Here is a 26,109-nt window from a genome sequence, read left to right as displayed (position 1 = left end):
AAAAAAAGGTGATAATGGCAGTTCCTGCACTCGCCTTCCACAGACGTGACCCCAGAAACCTCCATTCAGCTCCCGCCTAGTCAGTCAGCCACAATGAACAAACCTGCCAAAATACCACTTTCAGTTCTGTAGCCTGCCGTTCGGCTTCCAGTTGATCCCAGTCACCAAGTCCTTTTCGGCAGGCCAGTTAAAGTCATTTCGAAAAAAAAAAAAGACAATAATTTTCTCGGTCGTGAGGCATTATTGTGAAAAATGGGGGGAGCTGATGATGGCAAGGAAGGGAGAACTCGCAACCGTCAGCCGCCACAACCTGTTATCACGCTCACTCCGGGAAGTGCGCTAAATCACGATGCCTCCCGTTAGACCTCTCCATGAAATGCTGAAGAAAGGCTAAACTGCAATTTCACAGACGAAACCAGAACTACACAGTGGCTTACAGTGGCCAGAATCAAAGAGCAGGACCAGCGGAAACCCAAGGGAGGAATGTCGCTTACAAGATCCGTTACAGCGGGCTTGCTAAAATCCGCAACCCTGGATTATTTAAGGACTAAATTTGAAGCAGTGAGTAAAATGTCTACTCTATCAAATTATAGATGGGGCAATATTTCCTGTCACTTTCTTAGGACGAAACTGAACTTAAATTGTACACTTGAATAACTTCTAATTATTGGAACCGCTCACATCTTCATTGTCTAATGGTTTATCCCCTGACAGCAGCTCTTAAGATGTATAAATTGTCTTTCTAAAGACTTCGTTAATTGTCCGTGTTGCTAATATCCTTCCATAACCTCCTGCATATGTTGCTGAAATCAAATGGAACAACAGCCACACTCCCCCCCCCCTCCCCCCTCCCCCCAGCCCCCGACTGTACGCTACACACCCAGAGTTCTGGCTTTGTTTAGCCTCTGCCACAGTTAGCATCCCGGCAGCTGCATCCAGTTTAAAAGGGATTTTCCAACCTTTTCTTTAAAAGGACTTTAAATTACATTTTTCTGTTCCTTCTGTTTCTAAATAACTTTCAAATTCACACAAAAAAACAGCTATTCTTCAAGCAAACTACCAATAAATTTAATTAGTCCTAAGTGTGTATTTTAAGCAACAGCGCAGGTCGATGTATACACACAGATAAAACCTCATGTTAATTATGTGGTGGGAAATTCCTACTGGGAAAGCAGCAGGATGTTTGAAATGTAACTGATATCACTCGACTTGGTTTTTACTGCCATGGAGCGAGAGGCAGGGTCGCGACCCCTGACTGACTGCTCGTCGTGACAGCGGAGAGGTTGAAAGACTCGGCGTGGGCAATCGATGGGGAAAAGTCTTTAAATGCCCAGCCTGTAATCTACCTGGAAACACGGATGCTCGACAAAGAGCCATTCCGAGCAACCCGTGTGAGGACACGTTAGAAACTTCACCAGCAAACGGCTAAAACCGGGATCATTCCGAGTCCGAATTTCACTCACTGTCAAGCGTTGGATGCGAGCATAGCATCTCTGTATATAGTGATGTGTTTTAATACGTAGTGATCTCACATGGCATGTGTTTAGTGACCGTAGTGACGCTGGCAGACAGAATGAAGGGAAGCCAAAGGCACAGAAAGCTATTTGTCCAGCCACTGTCGGGAGGGTGGGGCTGAAGCCCACAGCTATCCATTTGACTCTGAGCCGTAATCAGTCACAGCAGGATCCAGGGGGACATTTCTGAGGCTCAGCCACCAACCGAACAAACTTGACACGAGGTCATCGATCACATGACCTACTCCTCAACCTATTACCCTTTCTGTCCAGTAGAGACCATCAATGCCAGGTCTACTTTTCCAGCGCATGTAGTGCCAATAAGCCAGTATGTTACAGGTTCCAAACAAGCATTTTACTTTCAGACCCCCCTGCCAAGCATCCTCAAAGCAATACAGTGTCCGTCCTGGGAGCTTGTTAGTGGGATTCTGGGATTGAAAGTCCACTGGCACACTCCCAGCCACCCCCCGCCCCACCACACACACACACACACACACACACATAAGGTACCACCCAGTTGGAGGGGTATGCTAATCCTGTTGGGTTTGGGTAGAGAGCTTTGCATTGAAGTCTGTCACTGTGTATGGGGAGGGGGCCCTTCGGCGGAGGCCCGGGGGCTTCCTGGCCACAGCAAAGTAGCCGCAGAGACCTGCAGATGAGGCGCGGAACGGGGCATAGATCCAACAGCCGCCCGCGAGCACCTCCCTGAGGCTGGAGGCACTCGCGCTCACACGCAGACCCCGGCGTGGACAGACCCCCGGCCGTCTTGCTGCATGTTTCCGCTTTTTGAGCGCGACTCACTGTGCAGGGCAGGGCTGCGTGTTGCAGAGGGGAGACGTTATCGCCGGCTTTGTCCGCGGGTCGCAGAGGGAGGCGCTGACCTGCGTGTGCTGATCCTGCAGACAGACGGCCTTTGTTGATATCCGACCTGAGGGTGAGGGTGGGGGGGGTGCACAGAGTAACCGCCTTGAGCTACACTTTCATCTGTGAGTCATACGCTGGAAGTTAAACTCACACTTAGACAGAGAAGACACACTCAGATATGAGAGCAGTTTAGTGAGCTCATAAGGGTGATTTACACTCAGGTCTGACACTACAGCAGGACCTGAGCAGTAAAATCATAAATTATGTACCAGGGGATTAAATGAGAATTTCTCATTGTATGACAAGATAAGAGTGACATGCATCTGTCTGACTCAGAGCAGGACGGGATGTGGCGTTAGAGCCGATTCCTGGCCAGCAAAGTGTACTATACGCCCTAATCTTTAACGGCAGGCTGTAAAAACGGAGTGCTTTCCCAGTTTCTGAAGGTAAAAACATGAATGTAGAAACTCATAAGTTACAGCAACCCCACAAGGGACGGTAAGAGTGGCAGAAAAAAATTAACAATATTAAGCAACAAGATGACAATTGAATTGAAATCCGGGCATCATGGCAACAGGACGGAGGGTATAAGTCATAATGAGAACTTTTCAGTCCCTCACAAAAGTCCCTGGCCTCAGTCCGAGGCACCCCCCCCTTCCCACCCCCCCCCCTTACACACCTCCCGCACATGAGGCCGAGCACTCAGACCGTATCACTCCCCAGGTGTAGCTTGGCTTCTTCTCGTCCATGGGGAGGGCGTACTCCCACGTCACCCCTGGATTTGTCCCCTGAAGAAGGATCTGATTGGGGGGGGGGGGGCAGATCAAAAGGGTGAGGCTGGTGGGGGTCGCCCCCTAGAGAAGCCGGTTGGTCCCGACATCCGACGTACCAAGATCACGGGACGCCACTGGCCTGCACGTGTGACGTCACAGCAGGAAGCCAGAGAGCTTCCAGTGGTTGAAGTTCATTTTCATATTTCCCATGATGCTCTCTTTTTCAAGACACACACACACACACACACACACAAGAGAGTGAACCTCTGGATATGAGCACAGGGTCAGCCATTCACCAAGCAGCCCTGGCGTTAAGGACTTTCCGAGGGTGTGGCGTGACAGCTTAAGAAAGACAGGTGTTTGGTCCCTAGAAGGGGAATTTTTAAATAAAAATCAGTGACTGCGATCAAAAAACTAAAAATGGTTAAGCTTAGGGCTGGGTAGGGGTTACAACTGTCATTGTTGAGATTAGGGGATAGGGTTAGAAATGAATGGGGAGACTCAATAAAAATATGAAAACAAACGTGTGTGTGTGTGCGCGCGCGTGTGTGTGTGTGTGTGTGTGTGTGTGTGTTTCAGACCAGCCACAGCTCCATTCAATTATACTGACAGTCAGACATGGAACTCCCCCCACCCCCCACCCCCCCGCCACACACATCAATATCACTTGGACCTGGAATATTCTTGGATTAGGAAAAATCCCTCGTAGGTCCTCGGTCTTTTTGTGGTACCTGCCAACACGCTTGGATTGGCCAAGCCGCACAAAACACGTTAATAACTATGTGGATTTCCGTCGGGGAGAATGAAGCAAAACGCAAAAGCAGAGTAAAAACCCAGATAGAGCGGAGGAAGCATTCATCTCCTAGGTGGTTACAGTGAATCTACAGCCTGCTGTCATTATAGGTCCGAGGGTCAGTTCCTGAGCAGACTCTCCCTTCTGAAGTCACTGCAGATACAGCAAAATAGTCCTGCATGATCACTGGCTAGCTAGGGGCTAAAATAACAGCTAGTTGACGGTTAGTTGAAAGATCTGGCAATAACTGCCAACCTTTGTGTCAATAACCTGCCTCTGCACTTGTTTCGCACTCTGTGTAACTGATTCCCTGAAATACCCCTTCATAAGCATGTGCGCGGGATCAGCGAGAAGAAAAATGAGCGTGGGTTCGAACAGGAACCCGCTGCGGACCAAAACACATCCGAGCGCAGGAAATGAAATCCAAACGCGAACCTGCAGGCATTTTTGAGCATCAAACCCAATTTCAAATCATGTCAGAACTGTTGACGTATGGATTTCGCAAACATTTACACGGACCTCCTGATACCGCCTCAGATCCATCGGCCCGACTGTATTAAATGCGATCCAGCCACGAGCCTTTAATCTCGTCCAAATTCACAGCTGGTACCCAGAAGCCCCGTCCTCCCAGACGCTTGACCCGCCGGTGTCCGGTGACTACCTGGGGCCGTCTGGCCACCTGACTGCGGAGGCTTTGAGAGATTTACAGCCCCCAGAAACACCCTCCTCCGTTACAGGCCAGGAACGGACCCCGCATTCAGAGCCCCCACACCGTGGGCCAGATGCACCAACCCCAACCTTCTGCATATGGCTCTGTTTTTTTCTCCCCTTAATTATGCTTACGGAAACAAGGAGGATAAATCTTCACAGAGCAGCCAGGACCCTGCTTTAGGACGCCTGCAAATTGGGATAAATTCCTGCGCTATGTCATATCAGACACGGGAACGCAAACAAAGGGCTGTTTTCGTACATTTCTTCTGCTCCTATTCCCAATAAAACCAGTACAGCTCGTTAAAACCTGTTCTGTTATTCCTAATTACGCACAAAACTGTTCCAGCAGAATCAAGGATTCAAGCTGAAGGGTAAAATGTATTTTTTTTTTTTTTTACAAAAAAGGAATCACCAGAGTTAATGAAAGCCTCCACCAATACCTAATTGCGTCTGATGTACAGCTGTAGAAAAAATCTAAAAGAAATATTTTTAAACAAACCTGCATTTTTAAACCTTGGTTTAATCTTGGTTCTGCTGGCAGAAGGCTACAATGAGCGGCAGGTTGCTTCCAGGGTCAAAATTTCTAAGACAGCAGTACGCAAGAATAAAGTGAAGCAGGAGACACTGGGAACGACCAGAAACCAGCCAGGTAAAGGGCGGAAGCGACATAAGGAATGGGAAACATTTAGTGTAGGTGTGAAGTGCACTGCTAGGACAGTTAGTATCAGGCTCCAAGAAGCAGGACTGAAGTCCCATAAAGCAAGGAAGAAGCCCTTCATTAATGAGAGACAGAGAATATATTATTCACAGACGCACACCCATAAACCGAGGAATGAGTGAAACTAAAAATTGTGCAGTGGTCTCTTAATTTTTTCCACAGCTGTATGTACAGGTTACGATGTTCAAAACCAATTTTTGGGTCAAACCCATCACTCCAGATACATTCTCCCAATCAAAAAAAAAGCATTAAACTAGAGATTCAAGTAACACCCCCTATTTTTTTCCTCATTGTACAATGTCAGGAACGGTCAAAGCAATGCGGAACCGGGACCGGCGACCCGCTTGCAGGGATCCAATTTAGCATGTGCTGAATGCTGATGCTAATGCGAATGCTAATGCGTGGGGCCTGGTTGAAGCTGTGCTCATTAGCAGATCTGCTCCATCCACACAGACAGGGTGCCACTCCTAGCATGCAGCAGCTGGTTTTCTCTTGGTCCTCGAGCCTGCAGATTTCACTTTGTGTATATATGGCTGTAAGCATGTCATGTTTTTATGTCGGTTTTTAGTCCTCCACATCAGCAGGGGGAGCTCTTTAGCCATGTTAGGAAGAAGCAGCCCTGGCTCTAACTTTCTGCTGTGGGGTGATGGAGACACGGTTAAGGTGTCAGTATTGCAGCGGTAAGATGTGCTATGAGTTTCTAATGTATATTTTGATTTTGTGAGGAAACTTTTGGTTTTGTTTGCCTGTGTTCATGGTTGTTATACTATTAGAACCCCTGCCTTTTCTATATTTCTTCTATATTTATATACATTTTTTAGCATGACGATAACTGTTGCTAGGTGAGGTGTTACAGTATCTCATGTATAGCATTTCTTTGCTTTTTGAGAAGCACAGTTGAACCTTAAAGGCCATGGCTGGTATACAGGACGTCTTGAATTACACGCAGATCCCTGCGGTGGGATCCTCGGTGGCATTGGCCTCAGTAACCTAACAAAACAGACAGTCACCCTCCCCTTAGCTCCCCCCCCCGGCACCCGTGGTCTGTGTCATCCGGGCGCTGTCACCGCCGATTCCAGAAACGGCGTCAGAAACAACGGCAAAGGAAAGAGAGGAGCCTTACTTCAAAGACAAGTGTCTCGTTCGTCGGCCCCAGCGCATACAGGCTCTCCGGCTGGCCAATGGACCGCTGGTAGTCAAACACCGTCCCAGCAAACCAGAACTTTCCCGGCCAATCAACGGTCCAGTCCCCAGTCAGGTGGTATTTCCCCTTTGGGCTGCGGACAGCCAGGTAGCTGGTGGACGTTTCCATCTCACGCACATGGATGCTGCGGGCTGCAGCTGGGATGGTGACTATGGGATAATACTCTGTAAAAAGACCAGGAGAGAGAGTTCTTTCCACGTGGTTTTTCACGGTGAATGATGAGTCCTTCTCCTGAGTCACGCCTTCTTTTAATGTCACTATAGATTACTTTTCTCTGGAAAATACTCTAATGCCTCAGTGGCAGTTTGCTCTGGGGCAGCTAGTGAAGCACCTTCCCATACCGTTTGCTCGGTGCTGCTGAAGATACTGGCCCTGGATGAACTTGCAGGTGGAATTGTCCCCCTTACAAATGCCACAGGCATCCAAAGTCGCCCTTGAACCCAATACCTGGTCACATCCAACGGGCTGCAATCAAAGAACACACAATAGTCACTGGTCACAGAACCAACACCCTTTTTCAGGAACGCCCATCACAATGTGGGAGCAGGCACCCTTAGAGGCCCCACCTGGAAGCACAGGCACAGGGTCGGGTTCTAGTATTTCATAGCTCACACACTCATGACGATTTATAGATCTCTATCCAACTAAACTGCATGTTCTTGGATCAGAAGAGGAACCTGAAGCATTCAGAGGAAACCAAGTACATCCACAGGGGACATGCAAACTCAGTACACAGACAGTAAGGCCAGGAATCACCCCCACAACACTGGAGGTGATGGTACTACCCACTGTGCTGACTGTAATTAATCTTGTACCATAATGGTTATATTTTTATATAAATACTTGACACTACAGTGTATCAAAACACACTTTCTGTAGATCGCTGAATTTATGTAATGCTTTGTAACATTAAGAAACATCATTGTACCTCGCACAAGCCGTCGATGCAAACACCCCTGCCGTGCTCGGAGCAGGAGGTCCCGTCCTTCACCTTACTGGACATGGCAAAGAAGAAGTCAAAGTCCTCAGCAATGCAGTAGAGCTTGCAGATATCTTCCACTGGGTGGGAATGACAAGAAAATGACCACAGTCAAGAGTCAGAAAGAGAGAAAGGCAGGAATATATCTGCAGCTCAACCACCATAGCCATGAAGGACCTGCCCTCAACCTGTAACATCTAACACAGTCTCTGTTTCTGTAACATACAGGGAAGGTACAGCTTTACCTATCAGGGTGGCAACTGAGGTATTCTCTGCCCCATAATGCCGAGCAGAAAGCTCCACAGATCCACTTTTACAACTGAACTGGAACTAATGACTTTAACAAGAGCATAACATCAGCCTTGGTGACTCCTGAAACCCTATACATATAATAAAAAGCTGCTCTGCTTTCTCTTTCTGTCTTGGCTAAATAGACTTGAAAGGCACTCGGAGTAAAACACCGTCAGTGGAGCGAGTACAAATCACAACAGTGCAGAAGAAAAGCACAGGAATGAAAGCCCTGGATTTTAGCAATGAATTAAAAGCCTTGGATGAATTTACAGAAAAAAAAACAAAAGTGTGACGCCATGTGCAGCTCTGACATGTTAAAACGAGCGTGTTTGATTACGGCCTGGTTCTGACAGCAGCCGGGGGAAGGCGGAGATGCAGGCTCTGCTCTTAAGCGCTGAGAGAAATCGGCTGCCTGGATCTGGCACCTGCAGCTGCTCACAGACACATGGCTGGGGGGGGGGGGGAGGGTGGTGGCGGGAGGGATATATGCTAATCCGGATTTCCCTATTCTCCCATTTTTTTTAAATTTTCTGGAATTTTCTTTTATACCGTATTGTAATTCGAGTGGGGCTGCTTGGAAATGCTAATATCAACAATTCATCAAAAAAAATGACAACTTATAATTCAATGCCTAGCCAGCGAAAGCAGTTACCGGTGCCCCCATAATTAAAGAAATAAACTAAACTGGACATTTCATTGGATAACACTCTTAAGAGTAACACGATACCCCTAACATCCTTTTTCATTTGCTTTTTATGAACCTTTGCATTTGATGACATAGAGCATCATCGAGTGAAACCATCGGGTGAAACCATCGAGTGAAACCACTATTTTGATTCCCCGAATGACAACGGAATAAATGTTACGAAAAAGTGATGAAGTGCTACGTTAAAAGTGGCTCCACGGAATCACAGAACATGGACCATTAGCCCAACAGCAGATGAACCATCTGGAATGATCTCTAGAGGCAGGAGATTGAATTACAGTCACCGATCTGATCTTGCGTTCACATCTTACGGTGGCACGAGTGTTTGGTGTGTGTGTGTATTTTATTTTTTACTCCCAGACCCTTCTCTCACTTGCGAGTACATCCTGCCCCCCCGATAGCGGACCATGTCGTCATCGTCCTGCTATCCCGCCTACGTTGTTTGCTGCGTTCTAGACTTCTCAAGATCACAAGTAAATCTAGCCCCTGTCCGGATAGGCCGACAGCAGGAGAAAAGTGTCCTGGGGGTGCCCAGCTCCCTGGCCTCCGATAGGAGCAGCCAGGTACACGTCCCCCCCCCCCCCGTTTCGGAACCGCAGCATTACACTCCCTCCCTCCTGAGGACTGACAAGAACGTGTTTCACCAATAACCAACCATCTAGATAAATCCTGGATGCAACTTCACATGACAACTGACAGTGGCAGTATTCACCACCAGTCAAACCATGCATATGTGTGGGGCCCCCTGTTGGCCACCAACAGTTACTACACTAAATATAAATAATAATAAACTTACTCCATATTAAGGAGATGCTGAAGCAGTGTGCTCTGTAAACCAGCTAGCTAGGTACGATCTTCTGACTTTGTTCGCTAGACACTTGTTTAATTTTTTAAATATCTGGTGGGGGGGGGGGGGTTCCCAATTTTACTTTCTGAGTAACAACCAACAACCAACCAGTAACAACCAACCCGCTTCTCGGCTGATAGAGGAGGGTACTTTTCGTAACTTATGAAAAACACCACGTGAGCATGAATGGTTGACGCATCGTACACTACTCTGAATGAGGCCAAAAGTTCCAAAGTACCCATGGGAAGGTTGGTATCTGCTGATTTAATGAACTGCCCCGTCCATGGGTATATCTGTGGGTCAGTGCACTTCTTTGGCTCTTGGGGAGGAGCAGGCGTTATTTAGGGCTCTGTATGAGTACGGGGCGGGGGCCCAGGCTGCTTGCCCACCTTCCACCTTTGTGTAGGGCTTCCACTTGTAGAACCAGCCGCGGAAGGGCTTGCTGTTGTACTCGGCGCACTGCTGGGCACGGAAGCTGACCCCGTTGGGTGGGCACGGCCTGGTGTTGCACAGCTGGTGGAGACGCCCGGCGCCCACACAGAACTTTCCGTTGTACTGCGGCCTGCAGAGGGAGGAGGTATCCAGTTGGGGGTGGGTGGCAGGGGGAGACGGGGGTCACATGGGCAAATCACGTCACACCCAACAAAGGCTCTTCCTGAAGATAACAGGAGCTCTGAAGAGTGAAGATGAGAAATATGAGCTGCTTCATCTTCAAGGAGCTCTGTCTGTTGGCTCAGTTGATCATAAAGAGCAGCACACACACACACACACACAGGTTAGTAATTATATCATTGCGGGGACTCTCCCTTCATTCCTATGGAGAAATCTCTAATCCCAACATGACGACCTTAACCCCTACCGAGCCCTAACCTTAACCATAAGTAACCAAACAAAATATGAGACTTTTGGCATTTTTACGTTTTTGATTGCATTCACAGATCTTTGTGGGGACCCAAAAAATGGTCCCCACAATGTCAAAAAACAGGTTTTCATTACATTGTGGGGGACATTTGGTCCCCACAAAGTAATACAAACATAATCCACACACACAAACAAACACACAGGGAGTGTTACATTTTAGCCCATTACTGCAGCATGCAGGTTCAAACTTAGACACGCCTTTCTCAAAGGCGCAACAATAATTCCTCTCTTAGGACCGAAACCAGTAACCTTTCTGTCTTATATCCTTCATCTGCACCGCATATTTACTTAACATTACTGGGGTAATTTTCATGCAAAGAACTGAGATACAGCAAGGGTACAACAAGGCTATTCCAATTACAAATTAAGACTTACAACTCAGAACATAAGAACATAAGAAATTTACAAACGAGAGTAGGCCATTCGACCCATCAAGCTCGTATAACAATACAAGATCCCTGTATTGTTATTTGCTGCAGGACCCCCAGACAGTCCAAGGTTTTGCTCCCCCCCACCCCAGCTCCCTGCCAGACAGTTCACTGGCAAGGACCTGGGAGGGAGCAAAAACATGGACTGTTTGGGGGTCCTGCACAAATAACCGGGTTGGGAAACACTATTGTAACCTACAAAGGAAGTCCCACAGGATTTCATAAGGCATGCAGTCCAGTTAAATGAGAACTTTCTGGGTGGGTTTCAAGTATGTTGACTCAAAACAATGTAACAACAAGTTCAGCCTCATGGACCACAATCAGCTTTTGTTGTGCGCTACTTCTTAGCAGTCAGTATGACGCTACACATCCGTCTATGAATCTTCTAACTGGTTACCCTGGTCAGAGTCATGGTGGGGGAGGGGGAGGGGAGACTGGGGTACACCCTGGATATGATGGATAGTACACTTGATCAAATAAGAGCACATGCTATTGGCATTAGGGAGAATCTGGCCGCCACATATCTGCAACTGATCAACGCTGCTGTAAAATTTTTAAGTACCAATTAGTAATCACATCAATCTACAGCTGAAAGGAACGTGAATCACTATACATCACTTTCGGATCGTCTCCAAAGAATTCGTCTGCGACGTCCCGCTAGCCACATCGCGGTGAGATCCGGACACGGAATCACAGCCTGATCCAATTACAGCTCGCGCTCGGAGACAGATCAGTGCATATGGTGGAGCGTTTAGGGCCGGGAGGCAAGCGAAACGCGATGCAGCATCGCCGGGCAGCCGGCTCGGTCGCTCCTGCATGAACGGGAGTGCAATAAGAGGCAGGCCGTTAAAGCCACGGTGTTCAATTAATCCCTGCGTGCTGTGAAGTCAGAAGGGCAGGAAACAAACAAGTACCATCTGCAAAGGATCCTCGGTCCCCGCAGAAGGAAAAATCGAGGGTCATCCCGCCTCTTCTCTACCTAAACCACCTTTTACCTCAAATCCCAAAGCCAGGACGAAAGTATTTCATTACAGAATATATGTACAGAAGAATCCGAGGTAAGGAACTGAACTGTGACAGAACGTTGCCCAAAACAGACTCTACTGCTGTACCCTAGAGCCAGTACCTGACCAGAATTTCTATGCTAAAAATGTACAGCTGTACAGTATGTGTGGGTATATTACAAGTTATGACTTTTGTGTAAGCATCTGTTTACACATACAATTTTACATAAATTAACAAGAATGTAGTCTTTGGTTCCATGAGGAGAACTTAGACTCCCCGAAATCCCTCAACACAGAAGGCCAAACATCTGTCCCTGAGTTCCAACCTCTGTGGGATGGAGTAGCGATATCTATCTCCATCCCATATGCCCAATATAAACCTTCCTTTAACATTTGGGAGATGTGAGTAATACAACTGAGTCACTAACTTCATATTTTGGCAGGGTAGACTGCTACAAATGATAGATTTTATTACGTGTTTATAGACACGTTATAATGTATTATACATATTTATATGCAGTGTGCTTTTGTTTGGTTTTAATTCCCTACTTTGGAAAATTTAAATAATGCAAAGCAGAAATGTCAGGCATGAACAGGGCAGCCATGTGTAAATTGGTTTCCCAGACAATGCTGTCCAGATAGCTACCGTTCCTGAAACAGGCCATGAGAAGATTCTGCCCCCAGCAATTAGATGGTCTACTCTGCAGGCCATTGGAAGGTCTAGTCCCCAGCCATTAGGAGGTCTACTCTTCAGGCCATTAGAAGGTCTAGACCCCAGGCATTAGAAGGTCTACTCTGCAGGCCATTGGAAGGTCTAGTCCCCAGCCATTAGGAGGTCTACTCCTCAGGCCATTAGAGGTCTAGTCCCGGGGCCATTGGAAGGTCTATTCCATGGACCATTAGAAGGGATAGTCCCTGAAACTCTTCCAGATTCTTCTAAGATCCGTTGCAAGCTCGCCGCCAAAGAGGCATTCTTTTTTCCCTCTGACACTCAGACGGAAGCCTAGATGAAGCCCTGTAGATGTGGCCTCCTGCCATAGAAGCATTCCTTCTTCCCTCCTAGACCTAGATGGAGGCCTAGACGATCTGCAAAAACATGACCTGCAGCCTTTACACAGAAGCACCTGTGTCTCTCATAGCCATTCTCTAATCAGATTCCTTACCATTTAATTTCCTATTTGACACCAGACGTTCTCTCCCCTATCTCCACCCTGGGCTTTGCATGCAAGAAATGAAGCCACATATTGAAGCAATATCCCGAAACAGGTGGACTTCAGTTTTTCCGAGGAACTAAGAAAAGCTCATTTGACACAGTGATTCTGATTAAATCCTCATGAATACAGATCACAGGTCTGTAATTGTGACTGGTTTCCAATCGTCATTCCAACGATAAACAGCCAAGAACCAGGGTCCCAAACTTCACCTATCCACTGTTTTTATGAGGAACTCACTTGATGAAAGACAAAACAGTCCCCAGAGAAGCAGCTTTACTAAGGCAGAGCTCAGATTAAGAGGAGGCTGTCAATAGGTGTGATACTCTGTGAAGCACAGAGAATCTGAGCAATGGAATATTAAAGTAACTCAATGGCCTTCATCTGCAGTCCATCCTGCAGGCAGCTAGCTGGCCTGTTGGTGTTAGACCTAATTCTTTGTCCCCTTAATTAAACAACCCTCTCTTAGCGATCGCTGCTCCCACAGCCAAATCCCACCACGTCTGATATACTGTATGTGAGATGTTCAGACACTGGCATATGCAGTGCTGAGCAGTAACACAAATTATCTGAATATAAACTGCGATCTGCTTTTACCCTGAGCTGTGCATGCCCACACCTGACCACCTCGTGACTATGTCGACGTGCGGAGGTGATGAAAGATGCCGTTTGGCACCATGGTGAGGGACGTACCCTCGTGACCCAATTTGCTCACATGAACTCCGCAATACGCGGCCCGATATTCAGCCTACGCAAGAGCTTCGGAAGACCAGACAGACACCGACATTCAAGAACGTACATTTGTTGATATTATGCTTAATTAATGGTTTACATTTCTACAGAATTGCGTCAGTTTTAAAAAGTCACGACAGCTCTGTGACTGAACCCAGGCTACGGAAAGGACGCGGACACGTACCTGGGGCTGTTGCAGTGGCGTTCCCTGTGCATCACGCCTCCTCCGCAGCTCCGGGAGCAGTCGGACCACATGGACCACGTGGACCACTGGCCGTGGACGGCTCTGGGCCCCCCGTCACCGAATTTGACACAGTGGCCCCTCCGGCACCACTGGCTCGCACATGGAGAGAGTGGGAAGAAGACAGAGTCAGCCACAGCAAGAGTGGGGCGCCCCCATCTCCCTCCCCAGGTGGTGATTTGGGCCCGCGCCCAGCCCTGCACCTGGGATACCCACACCCTACTGCCGCAAGCAGCACACACCCAAACACAGCACCCCCCCACCACCCCGTATTCTCTCCTTTCAGAATGTACAGCACAATAAAACTCTGCTGTCTTACACAATGAACCCAAAGCCCTGTACTGTGGGAGTGGGGATGGGGGGGGGGGGGGTCTAACAGCTGCTCATCCACCAAATGGGGGGAGGAGATAAAGGGAAACCCGGGGCCGTGGGGAAAAAGGTCACTCTCACCATGTCCAGCCCGCAGCTCGTACCCTCCGCAGCTGGCATGAATTTCGTCTCACATCTGTGGCCCGCCCTGTGGCACCACAGTGATTTGCAGATGTCCTGCGTGGGAAAGGGACGGCCTCTTAGAATGAGCATCAGGCCCAGAACTCGATCTCCGCTCCTAGGGACACTCCCCAGACTGAGGGACCAGCCTGCGCTGGGCACCCTTTTGAGATGACACACAAAACTGATCGCAGAAAATATTTCAAGTCTATCATTTACGTTTCCAAATAAATGTCCATCGTTTTTGATTATTTAATGCCGCTTCCATACAGTAGTTTCCGATTCCTATCTATCCAGTTGGGCAGTTTCAGTAAAGAAATTCAAATGTCTGCAAAATCCTTTTTTAAAGGGTGATGTGTGGCTCAGCGTGCTAGGATGCAGTGCCTGTGATTGGAAGGTTGTTAGTTTGAATCCCAAGGTTGGCAGAATGATGTCACTGCCAAGCCAATTATTCCAGGGACTGGCCTTTAAAAGTACATCGATTTGGATAAAATCGTGTGCTAAGTTAGTATTATAGCAAAGGAATCTCCAAGCATGGGCTCTTCACACGAACCAACCAGCATGTTTTATTCCTGAACCCGTATATTACTGGCTGCCCCCCTCACTGTCTGCCCAAGCCTGCATCCCATCGACCTCACCCATCATGGAAGGTTTACATGTTTACGGCCCGTGAGACAGGTGGTGTCATGTAAAACAGGAAGCTACAAGTTCACCTTTAAAACAAAATCTCAACATTCGCCACAGCCTCTGCTGCGTGTCGCTCTCATGGTAGCCCAGTAAGCTTTATGAATATGGAAGAGATGGGAAAACACAGCAATTCGTCACATGGGTGTTTCCTTAATACCCAAGGGAATGTAATAAAATGTTAACGCGGTACGTTTAATTGCTGGAACAAAAGTGACTGGAATGACTGGGGAGGCGGAGCTTGTAGGTACGAGGCGGAGGACAGCCATGCTGGCCCCCTGCCCAGTCGTCTCTGGCAGGCTGTCTGGGGCGCTATCAGCATGCTAATCCACATCCAGGAGCTCCAGGCTGCCCGGCTCCGGGGCCCGTATACAGAAAGCTTGCTAATTAGGGGCCCCGGCGGGACACTCTGGCACACCGACGGCCCAAATCCCTCTAATTAAGAAGAGGCCGCACTCGGGCCAAAGCCAGGCTCGAAAAAGCCCAACAGAGGGTCTAGTAGACAAAGGGGAGCCACTCCACGCACCATGCCGAGGGCCTGACCCCCATAAGGAATGTGGGCTCCCGGGGGCCGACCGCGATGACTTGAGCCCGCTGCTATTCATGTGGGATTAACCCGTCGCCAGACAGGTGGAGCAAAAACAGGGGCCATTCTGGGAACCTTATAAGGTAGGGGGCATAAGCAGGGCGATAATTCATACAGGGGGCCCGACCCTTTTCATTAGCCAATGATACGTTTTGAATGACAGGGGAGGTGGCAGTCTGGGGAGCCAATCAGCATTCAATTGGGGCCAGTGGCCCCGCCCATATATACAGCCCTGGGCAGAAACCAGACTGGTGTCTTAAAGTTTTATGGGCCCACCTCTCAGATGGGTGACCTGACTGAACTGTAGCCTCAATAGGGAAAAGAACGCTATACGAGCAAATAAATACTCAAATAAAACTCAGCAGCTTATGCATTCATAGTCCACAGAATCATAAATAGGTGATGAGATCTAAATAAGAGATGTTTATTACATTATTTAAAGTCTAGGTTAACTTGCAAAACAACCAACAAATGAGCTTCAAAGACGTGAAATTAAAAATGAACCCCCACGCCCCCCCCAACCACTACCGTCTCCACACAGCCCTGTCACATCTGCTGCCTGGAATCAAAATCAATTATGCAGTCGGTTACCTTCACGAAGTCCAGATTACACAGCTTTGCCCGGGAGCCAAACTGCCATTTGCACTGAGTGTCGGCATCGTAAAGCTGTCCGGGGAGCCGCTCTGGGTACTTGTACAGGCCGATCTGCTTCGGCTCGTCCGCCAGGCAGGAGGCTTGGGCCGTACTGTGGGAAAACAGGCCCGTCACCGCCGAGCTATGAGCCCCGAATACCCCGCAGAATCCAGGGATCCCTGCGTCTTCCCCGCTACCTGGGAGGAAGTCTCTCAGACGGGCTCACGACAGGAAGCATTACCCCACAGACATAATCACTCAATTATAATGCATTGTGTATGATTACTGAGTATATTTAATCCCCCCCTGACCGCCGCCATAGCAGGACCGAGTCCTTCATCTATAACATGAGTGTCTATGAGTGTCTACAGTTTTGGTGAGGCTGTCAGTCGGTTGAGTCTTTTTTGTGCCTTAGCAGCGCTAGGCTGTGCCACACAGCGCCAGGTCATTCTGGGTGGGAACTGGGGGACGGGACGGGCGAGGGGGCGGACGGATGGCGCCCATGTCGGATACCCCGCGGCGTCGTTGTCGACAGAAGGAGCCGGAGAATAATGACACCAGGAAAATTTAGACGGATGATACGGGTGGGTACGTTTGTAGCGGCAAATGCTGCGATGGTGCATTGTGCGGGTGTCAGGGGCTGCGAGTACCTCAGGAAGCGGCGGAGGTACTGACGGCTGCACGCAGACCAGGAGAAGACGCCGTTATTCCCAGCCAGTGTCGGAGACATGATATTCCCCTCCGCCTTCCTGCAGGGGTTCCCCTCACCGTCGTGAATCATCCCGAAACTTGAGGACAGACACCAGAGCGGGAAATCAGAGAGGGTGGAGTCTCGCTGAGGTCATCGCTCCCGCATGCCGAACACAATGCGACTGGCCCCGACATCGAATCTCTGACTCGGACACAACCTTCAAAACTGCAGCCTGATGCCATGAAGTGTCCACCTCAAGCTGAGCAAAGTTACTGAACATTAAACATGTTTTGACAGTTCAGCGTGAGACTAATTTCAGACCTAGCTTCTTCCAGTTTGCTTAATAAATCTCTAAGCATGTATTTATATATACTTGTAGATCATAATCTTTGGAGCAGAATATCAAGTGTAAAATAGCAATGCCCCTTCATCTCATTGGTAACGCATAAACAAAATACAACTTTCCTCGCATTCTTTTTTTAACACTGTCCAGGATTACGTGACACAACATGTACCATCTAGAACTTATTGTTCAGTCTCCTCATCTATGGTTTCAGTTAATTCCTTTTTCCATTAATTTTGCCTGTGACATAAAAAGTGTCATGTCACAGGTGGCCGTGGCTGAAACGGCCTATTTCGCCTCCCTGAAATAATCAAAATGCTACAGATGAAGTTCACTGTGTCCTCGCCAGGAGAAACGCCGCACGAACACCGGCGTCCATCCACAAGAGTCTCCGCACGCAGATAAACACGACACGGCGATGCCTTTTCACATACTTATGGCCGGACTCATGAGCTATCGTGAAGGCCAGGCCTAACCCAGTGTCTTCGTTTATGGTGCAGCTCCGATGCCTAGAGCACATCCCACTTATGGGGGCAAATCCTGAAAAGAAAGAAAGGAGGGAACACAGGAAAATGTATCACTGAAATGCAACAAATATATAAGCGCGCGCACACACACACACACACACAAACACCAGTCCAGTCCTTAGGAACCCTCAGGCCACACTTACGTACACCTGAACCAAACTACCAAAAACACCAAATACCTGGTACAGGTGTGCCGGGAACTGGTACAGAGAGAAAATATGGACTGTCGGGGGGTTCCTGACGACTGGGTTGAGAAACACTGTAAGGTCAAACCTCTCTTATCCGGACATCCAACATACGGGCACCTCCCTCTACGGGCAGCTCAAGGCACGCGCATGTGCAAATTAATTTTACAGAACCAGCAGCTGCTATTACGAGCCCCAGTCTAGGGTTGGGGCGTAATAGAGTGAAAGGGAAAGGGGATGTGGAGTAAGGGGAATACACAGGGTGCGATGGACAAGGGAATACACGTGGACAAAGGGGTATTTTGTAATATTTTTATTGACACACCACGGACACAGAACAAATAAACCCGGTGCAAAAGGACTCTGGAGTGGCTATAGGGAAAACAAGAAACAGAACCCAGCTTCCGAACGCAACCCAAAGCTAATTTACCTAAGTGTAGAGAAAACCAAAACACAACGACAAATTCTACACCTTACTCCCTATCCAAACAACAGCACACAACATAAGCTCGCAAAACAAAAATGGCAGTCACTCCCTATGCACCTGACACACACAGAGCATACACAGAGATCGAAGCGGCAAAGTCCGAGGGCTGTGCGAAGACGTTAACCGAAAACCGGGCCAGAGCTCGAAACCAAATAGCGAGTAAACCCAAGCAAAAGTACAGACAAGGGCTAAACGAAAATCAGAAATCCAATAAACCAAACAAATCATACACAGTAATATCCATCAAAGAAAAGCAAACCAACAACAATAATCAATAAGTGAGCAGAGCTCACGAGACGTCTTGTGGTCGGCGTCGGAAAACGGAAGTGACGAGTGCCGCATACAGAGTTGTGGGCGGAGTCTGCACGTGGGGGGCGGAGCGAACGTCAAATGGAGCACGAGCTAAAGGACGAGGCTGTGGGCGGAGCTGAACTTACAGCGGCGCGTAAAACTGTGCAAAATCCATGGCTTCAAAAAGGAAGCGTAGTGTCATGTCCCTCCAAAAGAAGCTTGATATCGTTACAGAGATACGAAAAGGAAAATGACACAGAGTTGTTGCAGACCCTTTTGGAGAGGCAATATTTGAAAGAGTAAAGAAAAAATCATCCAGCTCACTTGATGCTGGTTATAAACTGGATGACCACTGCAAAAATAAAACGGGATGATTCGCTAGCTCAGACTGAAATAACATCCTATTATAAGCCTTTCACCTCATAAATATCATGTAATTTGTATGTGTACACATGTACATGTATGTTGTACTGTACTGTACATGTGTTTCTAAGTTATGGACATTTCTTACTTACAGGTCCCTCGGTCCCATTCTGCCCGGATAAGGGAGGTTTGACTGTACCAGTGTAATTCCACTAAAATACAATAGCATGATGGAAGTCTTTAACCATGATGCCACCTGTTGTCCAATATTATCACTGCATGCAATTCCGAGCACAGATGAGAAGAAGTACATAAAGCTGCAATAGGACTATCAGTAGCCTGTAATGCTAAATTTAATGCTAAAGTAGAACATCTAGCAGCATGCATGGAGTAAAAACAAACTGCGTCTAATGCTGAAAATCACTGTTAACTTTCTATATCGTGGTTGGACAGGGACCTGAACAAGGTCTCTGTTTTGGACCCCAACCCAGTCCAGTCGCGACAGGCACCTCACCCAGGGTGTCACAAGGCTCATTTTTCCAGGAGCAAATGTCCAGTCCCGTGAGGAGTACAGCGTGGTCATGCCTCTTCCCATTGTTCCCTATCAGGCCCGACTGCCACTGGCAGAAGCTGTTGAGGGATTGGTCCGCATGGTGGTTTATGGACAGGCCCAGCTGCAGCACAATGTACAGGGAGAGTGCATTAGCAGGGCTGCACTTACGCCGAGTGTGGGTGCTCTCACAAGAGCAGCATTAGCACCGGTATGGGTGCAGTCGAGCCCAGTGCAGTATTAGCATTCGCATTATCACTACCATGGGTGCAATCACACCAAGTGTAGCATTAGCATTAGCTTGGGCGTAGTCATGCCAAGGCAGAATTAGCATTAGCGTGGGTACAGTCACGCCTAGTGCAGCATTAGCATTAGCTTGGGTGCAGTCACACCAAGTGCAGCCATGTGAAACACAGCATTAGCATTAGCATTAGTGTGGTCACGCCAGATGTAGCATTAGCAGGGGTGCAGTTGTGCCAAGTGCAGCATTAGCATTAGCTTGGGTACAGTCAACAACTGAAGAAGCCTGATATGAAGGCAACTGAACTGAAACAAATTAATCCAAAAATTCACTATACACTGTTATCCATCATATTTTTTTTTATCCATCCATCCATCTATCACATTTCATTCATTAGCACATGACTTATTGCACTTACTGGATCTTCTTCAAGAAGGATTAGGCTGACGACAACAATATTGATATCAGTGCCAATTGTGCCGTCTTTGAAAAGGCTTGAGACCTATAAAAAAAAACCAACAATTACAGTCTGCACTCGTGATTTGCGAATTCACAGATCCACGAAAATTTCATTGGAAACAAACTTATTTGCATCCGCGATTTTTTCGCAGATCTGCGAAATCCTTGAAAAACCCTACAGAAGGGTTTATCGTTAATTTTCATAGCAATTTATAAGTTGTCATGCTTTTAAGTGAAAAATTAGTAAGAAAAATTTTGTTAATGAAGACTCTACTGTGTGTTTGGGGAAAGTTCAAGGCATACAATATAAATCAGTTAAAAAATCCCTTAAAAAAACGTGGCTTTCTTATGGAATCATTCCTTTTTATGTACATACTGTACTGTACCTTTACAAGATGTGAATCCCATCCTTTGGAACGCTAATGGTTGCACAAATATTAGAAAATAATTAGCTATTTTGTAATAGTAAGTACCCGTTAACGTAAATTCACACCCAAACGCTCCCAGGAACCCCCACCTGAAGAGGGAGATTCTGTGGAACTGTAACTCCTCATGTACGCTATGCAGTCATTTTCATATTTTCACCATACTGCACAGCTAATTCATAATCACCATTATCTTAAATCCATATTCATCATTGGTGACCCATACTACTGTTTTTTCTTAAATGGGTGATTCCTGTTTTGGGCCATATATTCATGTCCTCGTGTTTAACTGGCTCTTATTCTTTTATAAAATTAGACAAATCTTTATAACAAACCTATTTTATTATGTATTTAGGTGTTTTCTATTGCTCTAACAAAGATGAATTACTATTTTTATCTTTTTACATCTCTTTAAAGCACCATTTCTCTGGAATATGCGCTCATTTTAGCATGTCCCAAATGCAATGTATTCAACTTCCTCGGTAAATATAAACTATAAAATTATAAAAACCAAAACTTATTCTTTATTATTTTGATAGACTAGGGTATACTACCTTTAGAGAAAGAAACAAATCTGGTGAAACTTATTTTCTTTTCTGTAATTATATAATATATTATATGTCCCCGCATTGGTTTTCCACCCTGTGAGCCTCTAGTTTCTTGGCTCCCTAAAAAGATTACAAATCCATACAGCCATTTCCACAAAGTGACATCATTTGTTTTGGGGGAGAACTTCAACTGGAAGACTAAGGTACGCTTTAACTGTCACTCTCTCCTGTATTTTTCTCAATTTTATATTGTACACCGGTTTGAGTTCCACCCTGTTAGTATATATTATGGGAAATATTTATTGGAAAAAAATATTTTTTGAAACATGTTAAAAATAGCTATTTAAATGCTGATCAGCTGTACAGTGTGTGCTAGCTAAATATTGCTCACTCAAAGAGCTAGAGCTAAATTAGCTAGAAATATTCCACCCTGTTAGGTTCCACCCTGTTAGGCTATGTATGGGATATGCAGCCTACTGAGTAGAAATTGTACAATATTTATTATTTTCATTAAAATGACTTGTAGATTTATTATTTGAGTGTATTTCTTGTGCATGATAATGAATAATAATGGTATAATCAAAAAGTATTATTATTATTATTTTATGAGTGTATTTCTTAATTATTTATGTTACTACAGTGGTATTATTATTATTACTATTATTACTAGTTGTAGTAGTAGTATTGTTGTTGTGAATCTGAATCTACTTGTTAAGAGGCCGACTCGGTTCCACCCTGTTATATTCTATTAAACCCTGTTAAGCAATGATTTAAAAAAATATTCTAATCACAACAGTAAGTGTTTGGTATATTTGTATATTGTTTTGTTAAATGAGGTGCATATAATGCATCTACGTATACTTTTATTTCTAATTAATAAAATTCCACATACAAGACAACAAAATGGGGACAGAAAATGCACAGATTCCATTATTCTGACATTGTACTCTTCATAAAATTAAAACTGCTACAAGAATGAAACTTTTATCATAGCAAAAGGGACACATTGTATCCCAGAAAAGTTCAGTATTGTTTGACTTGTACATTATTTAAACTCTGTGATTACCATGTACATGTCCCTAACAGGGTGGAAAACGTCTGGAGAAATGTATACAAAAAACATTTTCAACCTATAGTCCTGACAAAATGTTTAAACCATAAAATACAATCATTCCAATTTTCAGAAAACAGACAGCCAAATATGTGGTCCAAAACAGGAATCACCCAAATATTTTTAATGTGTGTATGTATTTTTGATCTCTCTCTCTTTTTCGTAGTTAGTACACACATAGTATTTTTACAACTTATTATTTCTGTACATCTTTACGTAATTTTTAATTGATTGAATATCTGTACCCTGTACGTACGTGTTTCCTTTACGTATTTTATTGAATTATACCTTGGTTACGTATATGACTTCTGTCGAGAAGTTTACAGTCCCGTTCGTTTACTCATTTTACCTTACTGTGAATGCAAACGAAAACGGCAGCCAATGCCGTGTTCTGTGAATTAGTAGGGGTAACATTAGTATACTGTACTGTAAACGTGCTAGTGTGACAAATATCCGTTAGGTGATACTCTATTTTTACATCAAACATTTGTTTTTTTTAAAGGTAATATATAAAATTTTAAATAAAATTAAAGTCTTTTGGGAGCATTACTGGGGTCATATTTAGGGTTTAAACTAAATAAATAAGCACATATTGCCAACGGGTTCTGGAACCTAACCTGGCGAATGTCCGAGGTCTGACTGTACAGCACATCAGACATAATTACTCAGAAAAATGTCATCTTTATTACTATTAGCTTGTGTATAAAGGAGCCTGCGCTAGAGGATCAGCACTCTTTCCCCAGAGTGGCATCTTATGCTGTGTGAAACACCCTAATTTTTGAGGCAACGGAAAGTATCTTTCATCTCTGTGATGCCTCCACCGCCCCTCCCCCATGGTTCCCAGTGAACCCCCCCCCACCGCGGCTCACCATGTTCATGACAGTCAGGACGTAGGTGGTGACATTCTCCCTGCCATGCTTCTCCACCATCTTCCGGTCGGCCACCACCAGCGTTTCCACATTCAACGCCCCTGCCTTGCTGGGGGGGATGGGCGACCGTTTGGGCCGGCCCTGCCCTCCGAACTCGTCATCCATGGCAAGCCAACCCTCAGCGGGGGGCTTAGGGGCATCTGTGGTCCGTGGGGGACAGGGCACGGGGAAAAAAAACGAGAGAGAAGCTTTGGAAAAGAGAAACAGATCAGGGATATTCTTTTCCGGGACAGGAACAGGCTGGGATGTGTTGAGAGATCAGGATATGCTCTCGTATATTCAGTTAAAGAACACTTTCCACACATTCATTGCCAAATGCCGGATAATCTGACTGATGCATCAAGGCCATTGGGGCTTCATAAAGCCTAACAAAGACATACACACATTCCTGAATCCTGCAGGACCCATGCTCACTGTGACCCGACATGATAAAGCATGATAGAACAGACTCTACGAAACTGAAAAAAACAAGTGTGAGAACAGACTCTACAAAACCTCCTAAGAGTCACTGTATCATCTCTGCAAAACAGACTGTAAGTATCCACAGCAAGAAATGTGGCCATTTCTGGTCCTTTTCATTACAGGGCAAAACAACATGAAGAAGAGATCCTCCAATTATTTCCCTGATTAAAAAGAAAACGTATTTTTAATCTCAGATTTTCTGACATCCCAGTAATTCCAGTTTCACCACAATTCCTATCCCCTTCCACTCTGCTGACATCTATTTCCTGTTTGGATTGATGTCTAGGCGAGCTATCCAGTATAAGTTTTGCTAAATATTATACAAATTACACAAGGTCAAAGGTCAGACCAGGAAAGGAAGTAAGTTCCCTTACATACATTTCTTGCGTCGTCCACAGAAATGCTGCCTCCCGGACTGTCCTTCCCACCCCCGCTGGAGGCCGTGGTCAGGGTGCAGGGGGGACCTCGAATGGATGCGGTGTTCTGCGGAGCGCTTGTAAAGCACGTGTGGGTGGTGCCCTCTGGGGGCGCTGTAGTTGTGTTCTGCTGCCAGATGCTGGGGCAGAGGGGCGATGAAGAATTCCTCATCCGATGTCCGGATCAACCCTGACTGGCGAAGATACAGAGACAAACAGAGTTAGTCCTACGGGAAGGGTAAGCTAAGAAACATTAGCATTAACTAATTAGCAGTTGTTATGGTAAACTCCAGAAATATGACGAAAAATTATCACACAACAGCAAGCATAGTAGCAAATCATTTAGCAGTTGCTTTTATACAAAGCAATTTATAATTCAGGGAGCAGAGCAAGCCAGTCCCAGGCGAAATTGGGGTTAAGGACCTTGCTCAAGGGGCCAATGATGAAATCACTCTGTCAACTACAGGACTTGAATCGGTGAATGTCCAGTCACAGGAACAGCCTCTTAACCCCAGAACTCTCCTAAAGAAACGATTAGCTAAACCCGAGACCAGGTCCATCAGCATCACAGCACAATCACAAAGCAATTTAGATATCCAGCAACAGGATGGGACGGTATCATGAAAACGGCGTGTTTTTAACTCGTAATTATGATATTTCTGTGTTCTCGATTATATACTACGGGCAAGGCTTAAGATGACAGGAGAAGTTTCTCTTAAAGGGCAAATAAAAGCCTACAGAGACAAAAGTCATGTAACACAACCCAACCCGAGGCAGTAGGCTTTCATTAAACAGGGCACCTTCTGGAGTCCCAGACAGAGTGAGAAAAGTTACAAAAAACAGAGAAGTTGATACATTCATTCAGAAACCAAGGTGTCTGTAAAAACACATTTCTGGAGGGTAATTAATTGTTCACTGCTGCTGTCATCTGGTAAGAAAGGCCGGTATTGATCTGATAGCCACATATGAATCCACGTAGGACTGCATCCTAGCGAAGGGTTTTGGCATCTGGGAGGACCTGTGAGGGGAAGACCGTCAGCAGGAGGTCTCAGCAAGCTGACTAAGAGAAACCAATTGGCTTGGTAAGCTGTCTTAGCAACAAACCGGGCCTTTCCTGGCCAAATCTATATTTATCACTAATATGATGATATGATGGGTTAAGTTGGGCGGAATGCTTGCAGCCGTTAAGGGTCCCGGAGCCTTTCCACATCCATTTGGCAATGAGACACGCCGTTCGTCTCACCCGCCACTCACCTGCAGCCCATCGATACCATTCGCATCGAGCCCTGACTGGAGAGCTCCGTCCTTTCTCATTACTCCCCGACAGCTGTCCAGGAAACACACATTCACACAGTCCCCCACCCACAAATACCTAGTCTTCTCACAGCCTGAACCTTCAGATACCCACCCAAAGGTCTGCCAGCTTCCACACACGTTTGGCACATGCGTCAGCCCCATCAATCGCATGCAACTCGTCTCCGACGTGCGAGGCCATTCTATACTATGCGGTATTTCCTCAAGTCCTGGAAATTCAGCAAGTGTCATGCGATATTCTTTTTCATATAACCGATAAAAATTGAACTTTAAAATAACACAACCAAGCAATATTTTTATTAGAACTTACGACGAGCTAAGGTAGAGTAAACGGCAACACCAGGGTCCTGTTAGAGTCTGTTCAGAGCTCTCCGGCACAAACACAGCTGTAAATACTGCATACCGCTGCCATTCTGCAACAAAGGCTTCCAGTCATTA

The 26,109-nt window shown here is 46.3% G+C and overlaps 1 protein-coding gene across 1 annotated transcript in view; it reads right to left on the bottom strand.

Annotated features, from left to right (window-relative positions):
- The window catches only part of adamts18 (ADAM metallopeptidase with thrombospondin type 1 motif, 18), a 43,822-nt gene that overhangs the window by 6,130 nt on the left and 11,583 nt on the right, over nucleotides 1-26,109 (bottom strand). Inside the window, exons 4-18 of the mRNA XM_072718234.1 lie at nucleotides 24,320-24,551; nucleotides 23,420-23,619; nucleotides 20,426-20,509; nucleotides 19,731-19,890; nucleotides 17,798-17,903; nucleotides 16,980-17,117; nucleotides 16,288-16,441; nucleotides 14,388-14,483; nucleotides 13,881-14,029; nucleotides 9,790-9,962; nucleotides 7,506-7,636; nucleotides 6,919-7,042; nucleotides 6,497-6,741; nucleotides 3,058-3,178; nucleotides 2,316-2,442 (exon numbers count right to left, since the gene is read on the bottom strand). Of these exons, the coding sequence (XP_072574335.1) occupies nucleotides 2,316-2,442; nucleotides 3,058-3,178; nucleotides 6,497-6,741; nucleotides 6,919-7,042; nucleotides 7,506-7,636; nucleotides 9,790-9,962; nucleotides 13,881-14,029; nucleotides 14,388-14,483; nucleotides 16,288-16,441; nucleotides 16,980-17,117; nucleotides 17,798-17,903; nucleotides 19,731-19,890; nucleotides 20,426-20,509; nucleotides 23,420-23,619; nucleotides 24,320-24,551 (2,240 nt within the window). The remainder of the gene's footprint in view (nucleotides 1-2,315; nucleotides 2,443-3,057; nucleotides 3,179-6,496; nucleotides 6,742-6,918; nucleotides 7,043-7,505; nucleotides 7,637-9,789; nucleotides 9,963-13,880; nucleotides 14,030-14,387; nucleotides 14,484-16,287; nucleotides 16,442-16,979; nucleotides 17,118-17,797; nucleotides 17,904-19,730; nucleotides 19,891-20,425; nucleotides 20,510-23,419; nucleotides 23,620-24,319; nucleotides 24,552-26,109) is intronic.

This window comes from Paramormyrops kingsleyae, chromosome 11 (assembly GCF_048594095.1).
Source record: "Paramormyrops kingsleyae isolate MSU_618 chromosome 11, PKINGS_0.4, whole genome shotgun sequence".
Lineage (NCBI taxonomy): Eukaryota > Metazoa > Chordata > Actinopteri > Osteoglossiformes > Mormyridae > Paramormyrops > Paramormyrops kingsleyae.
The sequence above is the reverse complement of the archived record's forward strand: the minus strand, read 5'-3'. Positions and strand labels throughout refer to the sequence as shown.